The following is a 15,043-nucleotide window of genomic DNA, read 5'->3' as shown; positions in this document are numbered from 1 at the left end:
TTGCCTCACTTGCGCGTGAAGGCGGTGCCAGGACAGCGGCCACCACCGACAACAGTGTTAGGAACAGGGGGTGCTGGCTGGTCAAGGGCAAGAGGGTGGTGGAGTTGCAGGAAGCAGGGACAGCCGCCCAGCCTGGGGAGGGGTCCCAAGTGCTTCCAGAGCCCAGAGAGAACGGAAGCTGTGAACGGTACAAACCCTAGCTTTATTGGTCCGGTTTGTTCACAGTGAGGCTTCCCAAGGCAGGGGTCTGAGGACTCCCCCCTCGTCCTACCCCATGTGTGTGTTTCTGCCCTTGCTCCTGGGAAGAAGGAAGGGAGGTGGCTCTTTGGGGGGTGGTGGCTACAGGGTAATTTAGTGTGGAGCCCAGGGTCTGTTCTTCAGAGTAGGAGGCAGAAGGGACCACATAAAGTTCTTTATTACAGACCTACAAAAAATGAGAGAATTATAGATTACTCTCACTTGTTTGGGTTTCTTTTTTCCTTCTTCCTTTTTACAAAAGAGAGGCAGGAAAGAAAAATGCAGGAGGCAGGCACCGGGGTGCGGATCAGAAGAACCAGGGAGATGTGGGCCGAGCGGTCCCTGCCGGCTGGCCTGGGGCTGGCCTGGGGCTCTCTCCAGCATCCCGGGAGGACAGACGAGCCCTAGTGGGAGCAGACAAAAGACAGTGGGGGGGCGGGGAGAGGCGGCTGTCCCCAGATCAGCAGCAGCACCATTCCTCTGGCACTCAGCCGGGCTGGAAGCACGCAAGGCTCCTGTGTTTGGGGGCCCGGTCTCCAAAGCATGGGCCCACAGGGGCCGGACAGAAGGGAGGAGGCGGGAAGGGCCAACACGGAAGGGCTCGGAGTTCTATCGGGGGCCCTCCTGGAACCATGGGGGCCCAGGGGGGCAAGGGCAACCAGGCCTCTTCCCTGCTTGTCAGCCAATGAGCTTCTTCAGGAAGGCCTCCAGCTGGTCCTCGTCCTTGATGCCCACAAACTTGTCCACCACGTCCCCATTCTTGATGGCCAGCACGGTGGGCACAGCTGACACCTATGTGGAGGAGACAAAAGGAGACCAGGTCACCCGGAGGCGAGCTTTTCTCAACAGCCATTCCCCAGCCTTTGTGGAGAAGGCTGGTGGTGTACGCAGGGCAGCGACTGCCTGAGTGGCAGGCGGGGCCCCCTCCCTTGGTGCAGGGGTGCTGCAGGGCTTTTCCACTGTGGGCTCCCGGCGGTCCCCTTCCTCCCCCAACCGCAGGACTGACTCACTGGCCCAGTGGTTTGGCTGCAATGACAGGAGGGATGAAAATAGCCCACACAGCTGCAGGCCAGGGTCGGGGGCGGGGAGAAGCTCCCCGAGGGGCGGACCGGCCCTGGGGGCGGGGTGGGGTCTGAGTCCTGGCTCTGCGGCCCACTAGCAGGCCACGCCACCTTCAGGGCCTCGGCGCCCTCTTCTGTAAAATGGGGGCGACAGCATCGACCTTGAAGGCTTAGGCCAGAGATGAAAGAGTCACAGATAAAGCTGGGTGGTTAGGAGCTCAGGCTCTGGAAGTGGCTGACCCGAAGTCGGGCCGCTCTGAGGAAGCCCCTTCATCACTCCGTCTCCTTGTTCCCATCCGCAGAATGGAGCCACTGAGCGCACGGATACCAGGTCCTGGGGCTGCACGAGCTAAGGCGAGCGGTCTCGGCACGGCGCCCTGCACCTGGCAGGGCCCTCGAGGGTCAGACCTGGCCGAGCGCCTGGTATGCAGCGCTCAGCAAATGGTGGCCGCAGAGAGCGTGTCAGAAAGTGTACCACGGGCCCCGTGTTGAGCCACGTTCGCTCGCTGCCTGCGTGGCCAGCAGGGTCCAGAAAGTCATCGACTCACACTGGACAGTGCAGGACGACGGGCTCAGCCATGTATGTGCTGATGTTTATTTATTAGGGGGGATGGAGGCAACATTCTTGGCCTGTGAAGCATTTTTTCAAGTCCCCCAGGGGGACCCATACAGATTCCATGGCGCGTCCATGAGGCCCACTGCTCACTCTGGCATCGAGCATCTGCTGCGGCCTGGGCCCCCTGCCTGACATTTGTAGACATTTTTTAGAAAACGGATAAACAGAACAAGATAAACATTCTTTTCTTACACATGTTAACTACAAAGTAAAAACAGCAGTTTACACAAACATACCAAGTCTTCACGAATTGTTCTGAGAATCGTTCTGAGTGCCGTCCTGCCCATGAGTCATCCCGGGGAGCCAGACTGGGGAGTTCGGACGTTCACATGGTGCACAGGTCCGTTACAAGAGAACTGCAGGCCACACCGGCCCGCTCTCATGCCTCGGGGGGCTGCCACCACGCCCCCACTGACTTTACGTGGCAGGCCTTGCCCCCCGCCCCTAATGGGCTCTGGGTGGACCAACAGAGGGAAGAGGACACAGTCCCTGTTCGTATTAGTCCCATTAGGTTCCTTCAAGGACTGTCCAGGGGCTGATGAGGGTGGCAGAGGGAATGTGCAGGTGGACCAACAGGCAGTGGGCTGACCATGCGTGCGCTCCTGTTTGTAGTCTTACCGCTGGCTCCTGCTCTCGTTCATGACTGCGGCCCGGAAGGTGGCATGAAGGGCAAAGTCCAGCATGCGGCTCGCCCTGCCTCCAGGCACAGGCCAGGGCCCAGAGACGCTTGCTCCGGACTGTGCCACCAGTGTGGGGTGCACCAGGGCGGGCACGGAGCTGTGTGTTTTATTTTTTCGAAGACTTTATTTTAATTTTTTAAAAAGATTTTTATTTATTTATTCATGAGAGACAGAGAAAGAAAGAGAGAGGCAGAGGCAGAGGGAGAAACAGGCTCTCCGCAGAGCAGGGAGCCTGACGCGGGACTCGATCCCAGGACCCCGGGATCACGACCCAAGCCAAAGGCAGACGCCTAACCATCTGAGCCACCCAGGTGCCCTATTTTATTATTTTTTTTAAGTAATCTCTACACCCAACCTGGGGCTTGAACTCACAACCTGAGATTAAGAGTCACACACTCCGGGGGCGCCTGGGTGGCTCAGTCGGCTGGGCGTCTGCCTTCAGCTCTGGTCATAATCCTGGAGTCCCAGGATGGAGCCCCGCGTTGGGCTCCCGGCTCAGTGGGGAGCCTACATCTCCCTCTCCTCCCTGCTCGTGCTCTCTGTCCCTCTCTCTCTCAAATAAATAAATAAAATATTAAAAAAAAAAATCACACACTCGGAATGAGCCAGCCAGGTGCCCGTGGAGCTGTGTTCTTATGCGCCCCCTAGTGGCCTGTGAGGGCAGCAAGGGCACCTCGAATCCAGCCACTCAACTGAGGGACAAGGCTCAAGCATTAACTGGATCCCATCCTGTTCTGTTTCTTTAACTGCTATAAAACCTGTATGTCCCATGAGAAGTGGTCTAATGGCTTTTGTGTGTCCTCCAAGTAGGACTACGCTCGCTGAGGTGGCTTGGAGTGATGTCAGTTTTCAGAGACTCCAGACCAGGCCCACCATGATCACATTTGTGCAAACTCACATGCGTGCACGCACACGCCCGGCCACGCTGCAGTCAAACGTAGAGCAGATACTCCAAGGTCTAGTCTTTACTGACCAAGGGCGTCCTTCGGAGGGTGAGTCTAAATCAGACGAGTGCACACAGCAACGGGCTTGCCAAGAGGCTGGTTTTCCCAGGACGTTGCTGTCTTACCTGGGGTGGGGCTGGACTTCCCTCCCCCGAGGGAGGAGGATGTGGCTTTGTGGATCCTGAGTCTGGCTCACAAATCAGGAGGGGCTGGTGCTGGTAAACACTGCCTTAAATGGAAGCGCACAGGTCCTTGGCACAGTCCTCTGGAATGTGATCTAAGTGGAAGAGGGGCCACCATGGGGCAGGAACGCGGCTTCGCTCTCCGTTCTGCAGCTCTGAGGGGACCAAGCGGCTGCAAAGGTGAGCAGCCGTGCTACCACGCACTGTTCCTCCTCCTGCTCTGCGACACCACCTGGAACCTTCCAGGCTGGGCCCAAGACACGTGTGTGTGTGTGTGTGTGTGCGCGCGCGCGCGTGTGTGTGTGTGTGGTCTGTTCCCACGGACCTGCCAAGGGACAGGCACCGTGCCAGTTGTCACATAGGCCGGCGACCTCCTTCTTGGCTAATTGCGGAGCTAATGCAAAGGAAAAGATCACCGTCAGCCAGGCCACTACGTACCGGGGGGTTCCTCACGTGTCGGGGTGACACTAACCACTTGCGGATGCAACCTCATAAATTCGCACCGTAACATGGGGTCGCTTTACAGAGAAGAAGACCAAGGCCCAAGAGCTGAGTGACTAAGTGGTAGAGCTGGGGTCTGACACGAGATCTGTCCGACTGCTGTCGTGACGTCTAACTGTGCCACACACTGGCCTCAGAGCTCCTGAGTCCCGGCAGGGCGAGGAAGCCCAGGTAGGGAAGCGCCGAAAGGCGGACTCCACGCTTCAAATGAGAAGCCTTTGGACCCAGGAAGATTCTTGGAAAAAACTATTATTATGATTATTACTTTTTTAAGATTTTATTTTTTTAAGTGATCTCTGCATCCAGTGTCGGGCTTGAGCTCACAACCCCAAGATCAAGAGTTGCATGCGCCACTGACTGAGCCAGCCAGGTGCCCCAGGAAAAAAACTACTATTAAAAAAATCAAATCCAGGGGCGCCTGGGTGGCTCAGTCAGTTAAGTGTCTGACTCTTGATCTCCGCTCAGGTCTTGATCTATCAGGGCTGTGGGTTCAAGCCCCACGCCAGGCTCTGAGCTGGGCATGAAGCCTACTCAAAAAATCAAATCCAACTATACGACATTCTGGAAAAGGCAAAACTATGGAGACAGTAAAAAGATCAGTGGTTGCCAGGGGCCCAAGGGGAGGAGGGAGGAGAAAGTGGAGCACGGGATTTTAAAGATGGTGAAACTCTTCTGTACAAAACTGTAATGATGGATGCATGTGACTGTACATTTGTCCAAACCCATGAGATGGACACCACCAGGTGTGAACCCTCACATGCCCCCTAGAAGGTCAGCATAGGCCTTTGGAACTTTTGCTCTTTCATGTTTGGTTCCAGACTGCTGGCAGTGGTCACTGAGAAGCTTGTAGAAAAGCAGAATCTCAGGCTCTTCCTAGACCTACGATTCATAACCTGCTTTTTTTTTTTTTTTAAAGATTTTATTTATTTATTTGAGAGAGAGGATGAGATAGAGAGAGAGAGCATGAGAGTGGGGAGGGTCAGAGGGAGAAGCAGACTCCCTGCCGAGCAGGGAGCCTGATGCGGGACTCGATCCAGGGACTCCAGGATCATGACCTGAGCCGAAGGCACTCACTTAACCAACTGAGCCACCCAGGCACCCCTCATAACCTGCTTTTAAGCAACATCCCAGATCATATGCATGTTTGTGAAGAACTGATTTAGAATACTTTCGAAGTAGGGGCTATGGTAATGATTAAAGTGCTATACTTTGCAACAATGAAATATTATTATTCAACGAACTATGAAGTTACATGAAACATTAAAAGGGAAAAAATTCAAATAAAAGCATAAACCAGTTACCCCAAATCGTGACGTGATTGTGTTGGGATGGTAAAACGACAGGTGACTTTTCACCCTCATTATTTCTTACCTGGCTGTTTTTCTAATACTTTTTAAAGGGCCTTCTCTATATGAGGAGAAAATAAAAGGATAACAGCTCCAAGTGTGAAGCCAGAAGAAGCCCCAGAGGAGAGCATAGAGGCTCAAGGGTCCACATCTGGATCTGCTCTTTGCCCCCAGTAGCTGGCAAGGTCTGAAGGATCAGGGAATGCCCAGCCATTCAGTGGGGACGAGGAGCTGGGAGACCAGGGAGCTTTTTTCCGGCCAAGCCAGGGCAATGCGCAAATGGGGGTGGGGACACCAAAACCCCAAGGCTCCCAGCCTTTCCATTCCTTCTCCTTTGGGAGACAGTGGAGTTCTAGGGTGGGCAGCTGACCTAAGCAGAGGTGTGGTGCAAGGGGAATTTGTGTGAGGAAGGAGACTCACCCTGAGGGTGCATGCTGGGCGTGGGGGTGGGGCAGAGTTCAGGAAAGCTCGGGGAGAGGCACCAAATTCCCTGAATACAACTTAAAGCAGTTTCTCCCAGATGTTCATCCAACACTTGGAAAAGGAGGAAGCTGTCTCAGGAGGTACCATGGATCTCTCAGCTGCAACTTCTTCCTCAGGCTCTCTTCCAAAAGAACAGGTGTGAAGGAAGGAAGGAAGGAAAGGGCTGGCAGAGGGGGTGGTCAGGACAACCCCAGTTGGAGCTTCCTAAGCACTGCAGTGACATCTGCCCAGGGCTTGGCAAAACAAGAGCCATGTGATGTGGGCCCAAGCACCCTGAGGTCCTTCTGTGTGACCGACACACGATTTGGACAGCAGACAGAGGGAGGAGTGAGAAGCTCCTACAAGGGGACCCACCTCCAACACACACTTTCCAGGCCTGACCACAGGACCTCGGTGGCCAGCCCGACATCACCAGGCTCCTGGAATGCAGGTGGGGATGGGTTATTCTTCTTGCCATCTGTACCAGCTAAGCACAATTCCTGGAGCAGGGCTGGCACTCAGGGCGTGTCTGCCGAGAAGTTCCACTGGCTGAGGCTGATTGCTGTGGTGGCAGGAGTTGGCCTAAGACACCTTTTGCCTGCTGGTTACCCTGGGGATGTTCTAGCCACTCCAGCCCTAAGCTCATCCCCGCAGCTGCTGTGGGCTTTGGGGGAGGGATGGACAAGGAGGAGAAAGGCAGGGGCATCTAAATGGCCAGTTAAGTGCCCCCTTGACTGAAAGATCAGTGGGAGAGCTTTAAAAAAAACAGTGCCTCGGGGCACCTGGCTGGCTCAGTAGGGCATGTGACTCTTTTTTTTTTTAAAGATTTTATTTATTTATTTGACAGAGACACAGCGAGAGAGGGAACACAAGCAGGGGGAGTGGGAGAGGGAGAAGCAGGCTTCCCGCGGAGCAGGGAGCCCGATGTGGGGCTCGATCCCAGGACCCTGGGATCATGACCTGAGCTGAAGGCAGACGCTTAACGACTGAGCCACCCAGGCGCCCCAGGGCATGTGACTCTTGATCTTGGGGTTGTGAGTTTGAGCTCCACGTTGGGGGTATTGTTTACTTAACAAAACAAAACACAAAAACAGCAAGTCGTCCCTCCCCCACAAGCACTTGTGAGCAGCCCCAAATCTCTTGCTCAGTGCCATGGACAGTCTTCCTTCGGTAACACCCCCTCCTCCACCCGCAGTGGTCATCAGTGACTTTGCCTGCCCAGCATCTACTTCCTTTGCCTCTGTTTGGGGCAGATGTTCCCGTGGGTGATCACTCCCACCCGAGTGCAACAGGTGGCCAGCCTATCCTCACCCCTGCCCCCATGGGGACCAGCTGGAGGCGGCACCTTTACTTGAGCAGGTCTCATGAGCGCTGAGCCTGGACTTACAAACCCTGAAGGGAACAGGCCCCCTCTTTCAGTCACTGGCTACCCAGAAGGAAGGAGGGATGGAGGCTCACTATGGCCAGATTGTCAAGAGAACCAGAAATCTGGGGACGCCTGGGTGGCTCAGTCGGTTAAGCGTCTGCCTTCGGCTCAGGTCATGATCCCAGGGTCCTGGGATCGAGTCCCACATCGGGCTCCTTGCTGAGCAAGAAGCCTGCTTCTCCCTCTGCCTGCCTCTGTCTCTCTCTCTCTCTGATAAATAAATAAAATCTTAAAAAAAAAAAAAGAGAACCAGAAATCTGGATTTTCATGTGAAATCTCTGCTTTAGATACCAGCATCTGGTTCGGTATTTAAAAAAAAGAACCCAAAGGCCAGATCAAATATGTCGGGGAACCACAGGCCACCAGGCATGACCTCGGCTCGGTAATAATGGTATCCTCAGCATGGTTTCCTGACCCCTTCCCCTCTGGCCATAGCCAACGTCCCCCACAGCCTGTCTTCTCATTCCCTGCTCAGTTCTCCATGCTGGCCATCCAGCTGCAGTGCACCTCTCCCTTTTCTCCAGCTGTCCTGGTCTCCGAGGCTGGGAGGACGCCCCCACACCCCACGCATCTCCCGCTCCAGGCACACAGGCACTGCTATTCTGTGAGCAAACCAGGCTCACAGTGACCACAGGGACTTTGCATTTGATGTCTGCTCTGCCTAGACTGCTCTTCCAAAGAGCTGCCTGGTTCATTTCCTTACTCCCTCTAGGTCTTTGCTCAGATGTCAGCTTCTCAGAGAGGCCTTTCCGAGTCCACCCTTTTATTTTTTATTTACTTACTTATTTGTTTTTAAAGGAAGCTCTACAACCAATGCAGGGCTTGAACTCACACGCCTGAGATCAAGAGTCGCACACACCACTGAACCAGCCAGGTGCCCCCCCACCCTGCCCACCCTTTTAAAAATGAATCCCTCCCCAGCCCCATGCTTAGCCCTACCTCCTCTTCCTGATTTACTTTTTCCCACTCTACTTATTATCTAAAGCAGGATCAGTGAACTATGGCCCATGGGCCAAACCCAGTTTGCCGCCTATTTGTGTGGATAAAGTTTTACTGACATACAACTACGCCCATTTGTTTATATACTGTCTCTGGCTGCTTCCAGTGGCAGCTGAGTATTTGCAATAGAGACCAATGCCCTGTAAAGCCTCAAGTATGTTCCACCTGGTCCTCTAGAGAAAAAGTGTGCCGACCACCCATCAAATATACTAGAGGGATGGGCACCTGGGTGGCTCAGTTAAGCATCTGCCTTCGGCTCAGGTCATGATCCCGGGGTCCTGGGATCGAGCCCCGCATCGGGCTCCCTGCTCCTCGGGAAGCCTGCTTCTCCCTCTGCCTGCCGCTTCCCCTGCTTGTGTTCCCTCTCTCTCTGACAAATAAATAAATGAAATCTTTAAAAAAAAACCACAAATAAACTGGAATGTAGGCTCCACGAAGGCAGGGATTTTGTCCACTTTGTCCACTGCCTTATCAACAACCAAGAAACAGCACCTGGCATTTAAGAGACTCTGAACACACACACCAAAGGAACACATTAGACTCCCTCCTGTCTCAGTGTGTGTCGTGCACGCGGCCCTTCTCCATGCATTCTCCATGGCCCCACTCAGAGGTCCCCCTAGTGGGAAGCATTCCCTCCTCCACCCTTCCACCCCCCTCCCCAACAATCAGTCCTTCCTTTGTGCACCTCTGCTCTTAGCATTTCTCACCATATGGTGAAATGATCTGTCTACCTGTTGTTCTCATGCTAGACTAAGAGTGCTGGACACAAGGAGTTTGTCTTTCTTGTGCCAGAGTCACGAATGCCTGGCACATGCCAGGGCTCCCATGTGACTGCTGATTGAATATGTGCACGGATGAATATATGAACGAAGGAATGCATCCATGTCCCAAGACTCAGAGAATAAGCTGGTGTTTTAGATCATACATTCCACTTCCTAAAGGTGGTGAAGAGACAAGTGGCTCAGAGGCTCGACAGAGTCACAACTGCAAAGTGCCCTAAACTCCTGAGCACGCTAGAAAAAACCGAGACACCCTTATTGGCTACTGGTGGTCCCCAAGCACCCCCCACACCAGCCGCACTGGGGCAGTCCCCTGCCAACTCATACCTCATATTCCAGGGCGAGGTCTGTGTGGTCATCAATATCCACCTTGGCCATCACCACTTTTCCATGCTGCTTGGCCACCACCTTCTCTAACCTTGGCCCCAGGATCTTGCACGGGCCACACCACCTCAGAAGGAGAGAGAGGAAGCATCCAGTCACAAGAGTGCTTAGCCATCGATCTTCTGTCTCCCCAGAATCCTCTCCTGAGCCACATCTTTCTGAGGGGCCTTTTGCCCTTCTCATCTCTGTGTACAGTGATTGAATATTAACCTATAATGTTGACATGCCAAACAATAAAGCCAGCACTCTGCAGTGGGGGGATTTTCAGAGGTCACAGGCTCCTAAAACACAGTCCTCATCAGAAGACTCTTATAAAGGTTATTTCAGCACACGTAAGAGAAATACACCGTCATACAAAAAAATGTGAGATCTGAAGTTAAAAGGTTTGGGTTCAAACAGAGATTCCTCACCAACCAGCTGACTGTTCTGGAGCCTGTTTCCTCTTTTCGAGTAAGAGAGATTATGCCTCTCACAGCAGTGATGAGAAATCCACTAAGGCAATGGGGCTCAATGTGCTCTCTAAAATGCAGTTATTTCACACACCTCATGGACCCAGAACCACGGGGAGGAGAAGCCAATGCTAGGGAGCATCTCCAACATGCTTGTCACATGCCAGGACCTTCTCCGCTTTTACTGCCCAGAGCCCTCAAACCCACAATCCCACAAAGGAAAACACCTTCTTAAGAAACTAAGGACCATACAAGTTAAGGAACTTGTGGCAAGGTCCCAGAGCTTGACAGGCACCCTGGGACTGCAACCCAAGGTTGTGCTCCAAATGTGTTCTTTGAGCCCTGGGTTATTCTGTGATCTCCCAGGCCCGGGGTCAACTGCTCACACTGCACTCATCACAGGTGCTCCCCTCTGGGTGGTGAGCTCTGTGACAACAGGCTGTCATCTCCAGGGTACTAAGCAAATTCATGTCTTACTTTCTGGTCAGAGAAGAAAATGAGGCATCATCCCATTTATCATTCATTTTGGAAGTCCTTGCTTTACAAGGAAGGGAGAAAGCTCTGCTGGCCATGAACCCCTGGCCGACGACCCTTATTTTAAGTCTCGGCCTTTAAAACCCTTTCCGTTCAGAGATGTCAATTAATGAACTCACAACACCTAAAAACCCACTTTGCAAGACCTTATCTCCAATTGTCAGTGAAGGGGAAGCGCAAGGACATCAGACGGCATGTGCAAGGCAACGTGGTGAGTCCGAGAGAAAGAACGGGAAAGAAAGCAAAACAATCTGTCAGAGATTTGCCCAGAAGGCCTTCCAACTTCTAACCCAGGCTACACAAGGATGTCTCAATCTGAGGGGTTAGTCCAAGTTCTTTTGTAGCCAGGTGGCTAGTCAGGACCCAAAGTCTGGAAATGAGGAAGGCCAAGCTAACAATCAGAAGGCTATCAGCGTTTAAATACCCCTACAACAAACTTCTACAGCCTTGAAAAGAAAACCCTGCCCATCCCCTGCGTGCTTGGGTACCACTGTGGTGGCACTGATAACTTTTTGCCAGCCCTTCCCCGTTTTGGTTGTTAAAACTCAACTTATCTGCAGGGCCAGGAATTGGTATACACCCAAAGCCAGATGATGTGATTGTCCTATTTTTCCTGCTTTGGTCCAAGCTGATGGGGACTCTGAGCCATTTGGGCAGTGAGATACAGAACGTGAGTGTTTCTCAGCGCCAGTGACAGTGAGCTCTGAAGACTGTTCACTAGTCTGTGTCCTATCAGACTACACTCAATCTTTGAGTGCGAGGGTTGGGTCTTATCGGTCTTTGGAATGAGACTATGTCTGAGAAGCATCAAACGTGGGACTGAGACCCAGCAGGTACTCAATAAATTCCTGAACAAGCAACACCCCAGTCTTCTGCTGACCCCCAGGACTCACTGTGCATGGAAATCCACAACTACTGGTGTTTCACTGTTGACAACTCGGTCTTGAAAGTCAGGTCCATCCTGGATGTTAAAGGTCGTTGTGCACACTCTGGTGGTGTATATTGACCGGGCTTGGTTGGGTGTTACTGTCAGGTCACCAGGACTGCACTCCGGGGCCCTGTGGGTGAGGGGTGCCCACCAACCCTGAGGGGGCTTCCTGGAGATGATGGAGGACAGGAACCTCCTCAGGAGAAGTCGCTGAGCCATCTGTGAGGGGAAAAAGGCAGGAAGAGTTCAGGAAGTCAATACACTAGGAAAAGAAAAGTATCTGGGCAGTACTGTGGGGCTCAAGATTCAGGGCCTGAAAAATAATGCCAGGAAATGATACATAAGATTCTAGAGTAGAGGTTAAGTGAAGAATGAGAATCAAAAAGCAGAAGGAATGGCAAACCAGGACAGGAAAACTGGGCTGACAACCAAAAAGAAGTCAGGATGTGGGCGGAATTACAACAGAAGGGAGGGAGGAACCTATATTTACGGAGCACCTGCTAAGGGCCAAGTCCATCCCCATCCCCAAGTGCCCTATACATATTACAGTTCTCCCAGATCACCCTGGAGGAAGTTTCTACAGTATTGCTCACATCACAGATGAGGAGTCCGAGGCTCAGGTAAATTGTGACATGCCCAAAGTAACCTAACTATTGAATGAGAGTCAACATTGGAACCCAAGGCCGTCTGCAAATTCTTTATTACTCGTTTAATAGGCGTTTTAATGGGAAATTAAGGGAAAAGGGGGTTATCAAAGGATCCGGAAAGAGGAATCGCAACAATTCAAGGGGAACTAAGAGGCTCAGGAACAGGAGTGTGTAAGGGGTTCTAAAAAAGAAAGGACGTGTCTGAGGAGGGACTGGGGAATCGGACGCCACTGGGGATCCCGGCTCAACGAAGGACAGGTCCCCCCGCCCGCTCGGCCGCTGGACAGCGCAGGAACAGGCCCGGAGCGTGTCTCCGCCACGACACCACCTCGAGCCACCCCCACGAGCCTCCTACCTCCCTGCAGCGCGAGCGGAGGGATGCACAGCCCGGCCCTCCCCTCCAGTCAAGGGCACTCCTGCCGTCACTTCCTCAGGGGTGGGCCCTCCGAGCATCACTTCCGGGGACAGACAACCTGGAGCTTTTCCCTCCGCCCCTTGGATTTTCCACCAATGGGGATGGCGGGAGGTGGCACAGCGGAAGGGGTGGAGCTTCAGTTAGGGACAGGAAGAGAGGGGCTCTTGGGGCGGGGGGGGGGAGGAGAGAACGGAAGTGGGGTGGGCTCTCGAGGGGAAGGACCGCGGGAGGGGGCGGGCCCTCGGGGGAGGGACCGGAAGGGGGCGGGCTCTCGGGGAAGGACCGGAAGAGGGTGTGGCCCTCGGGGGGAGGGGCCGGAAGTGGCGGGCGGGCCCTAGAGTAGGGTCCGGAAGAAGAGGAGGAGGAAGGAGGTGGGAGACGGGGGAGGTTCTCATGGGAGAAAAGGGCGGGAGGGAGGCGTGGTTCCGGGTCTTGCAAACCCTGCACCGCCTACCTCTTTGCCTCAGTGTCTTCCAAAAACTGGAGGTGCTGAAGATTCCTTCCCTCTATTTTACAAAGGAGGAAGCTAAGTTCCTCGAAGGCGGAGTGCTGGTTGGGGGCAAAAGACCCTGACTGGGCGTAAAGAGGACGCTCTGTGGCCCTTGTCTGTCACACACAACTGTACGACCTCGTGGTTATAGGGCAAGTCACCCTGGCCCGGGGGCTTCTGTTTCCCAGTACCCGACATGAAAGGCTGGGCTTGTCTCAAGCCTGTCTTTTTGGAGTCGCTAGGGAACTGGGCCTGGACAAGATGCCAGGTGGTGGTACTTGGAGCCCTGCCTTTGAGGCCCCTGGTGAAGTGTTGTGACCTGTGGACTTGCTTGGGCCTCGGTTTTCCTTCTGCACCCATCGTCATTGTCATGGGCAGCGGGGGGTATAAGCGTCCTCTGTGTGTCCCAGGCTGGAGTCACAGCCAGGTCTGTCTTCCCTGCTCCCCAACCGTACATTACCACCACTCGTGGCCTCATGGCTCTAGGAATATATCACGGCCTTTTTCCTGCTCCTTGCCTTTGCTCAATTTGAAATGCTTTTTTTCTCTCTCCCCTTGGGGGTACACCTGCTCATCACTTCTTATAGTGACTTTTTTTTTTTTAAGATTTTGTTTATTTATTTATTTGGACAGAGAGATGGAGAGAGCACAAATAGGCAGAGCAGCAGGCAGAGGGAGAGGAAGAAGCAGGCTCCCTGCTGAGCAGGGAGCCGGACACAGAGCTGGGTCCCAGGACCCTGGGATCATGACCTGAGCCGAAGGCAGATGCTTAATGACTGAGCCACCCAGGCACCCCGTCATCACTTCTTCTTTGAGCAGCATTAATTGCTTCCTTCTCTGTAGTGCTTGGCTCATAACTCTTGCATAACACATTGTAAGGTATCTGTACCACATGCTTCCTGAGAGTAGGAATTTGTAGCTTTTATTTGACTCTATATGCCCAGCAATCTGATACAGTGCCTGGCTCACAGAGGATGTTCATAGGTGCTTATTAAACAGTACCTTTGGATATCTCAGGGAACAGTTTGCAGAAAGGTTATGTGACTTGTCCAAGGTTACAAGGAAGGTAAATTGGCAGAGCCCCATCCCACGCCTTCATTTCAATCTACCTTCCAGCCAGTGGGAATCCCTTACAGTTCCAGAATTTGCTTAAATGTCTCTCCTCTCCCTGAATTTTGCAGTTGCTACTCTTTATGACTGGAAGGCGTTTCCCTCTACTCTCCATGGGAGAAAATGCTACCAGATGCCAGACTAGGCCTCATCTTTGGAGACCCTTCTCTGAGTCTCCTCGAGTGGGAGAGATGCCCTTCTCTGAGCTTCCACAGCCCCTGTGCATCTGTCAATCAACCACCACGCTCAACACTCTGTTGTTACTGTTTCTTTTTCTTTGTTTCCACTGCATTTATTTGTAAAAAAATGTTAAAAAGAAAAAACTTCGGGGCACCTGGCTGGTTCAGTTGGAGGAGCATGTGATTCTTGATCTCGGGGTTGTGAGTTCAAGCCCAATGTTGGGTGTAGAGATTACTTAAAAATGAAAAATCTAGGGGCACCTGGGTGGTTCAGTCAGTTAAGCGTCTGACTTTGGCTTAGGTCATGATCTTGGGGCCCTGGGATCAAGCCCTGTTTCGGGCTCCCCACTCGGTGGGGAATCTGCTTGTCCCTCTGCCCTTTCCCCTGCTCATTCTCTCTCTCTCTCTCTCAAATAAATAAATAAATAAAATCTTTAAAAAAGTGAAAAATCTAAAAAACAAACAAACATAATTCACTCTCCATTTTCCAGCAGCTCTCATCCTTCCCTCTTGCCCACACAACTCCTGACCCATTTCCTCAGGGCCAGTTCATGACCGAACGTGTTCACTGCCGTTTTCACAGAAAGCAACCAGTGTCCAGGATGGAGGGGAAGAAGACGGGAAGAGGTCCACAATCCTGTTCAGTTTCCTTCCAAAGGTAGGCCGGGTGGAGA

General features: G+C 52.9%; 1 protein-coding gene across 1 annotated transcript; it reads right to left on the bottom strand.

The window, feature by feature from the left end:
• Positions 1-404: 404 nt before the first annotated feature.
• Positions 405-12,623, bottom strand: TXN2 (thioredoxin 2). Its single transcript, XM_021687620.1, has 4 exons — positions 12,531-12,623; positions 11,494-11,747; positions 9,561-9,684; positions 405-1,029 (listed from the first exon to the last, which is right to left on the bottom strand). Exons 2-4 carry the CDS (start codon positions 11,745-11,747, stop codon positions 916-918), a joined length of 492 nt encoding a protein of 163 aa, XP_021543295.1. The 5' UTR covers positions 12,531-12,623; the 3' UTR covers positions 405-915.
• Positions 12,624-15,043: the final 2,420 nt, after the last annotated feature.

This window comes from Neomonachus schauinslandi, chromosome 5 (genome assembly GCF_002201575.2).
Source record: "Neomonachus schauinslandi chromosome 5, ASM220157v2, whole genome shotgun sequence".
Lineage (NCBI taxonomy): Eukaryota > Metazoa > Chordata > Mammalia > Carnivora > Phocidae > Neomonachus > Neomonachus schauinslandi.
Note: the sequence above shows the minus strand (reverse complement) of the source record. Positions and strands in the feature narration are given on the sequence as shown.

Coding starts and splice junctions, on each gene's coding strand:
- TXN2 (XM_021687620.1), bottom strand. CDS start 11,747: ATGGCTCAGCGACTTCTCCTGAGGAGGTTCCTGTCCTCCATCATCTCC. Junction 9,685..11,493: donor GTTGTGGATTTCCATGCACA/GTGAGTCCTGGG, acceptor TCTCCTTCTGAG/GTGGTGTGGCCCGTGCAAGA. Junction 1,030..9,560: donor ACCTCGCCCTGGAATATGAG/GTATGAGTTGGC, acceptor TCCTCCACATAG/GTGTCAGCTGTGCCCACCGT.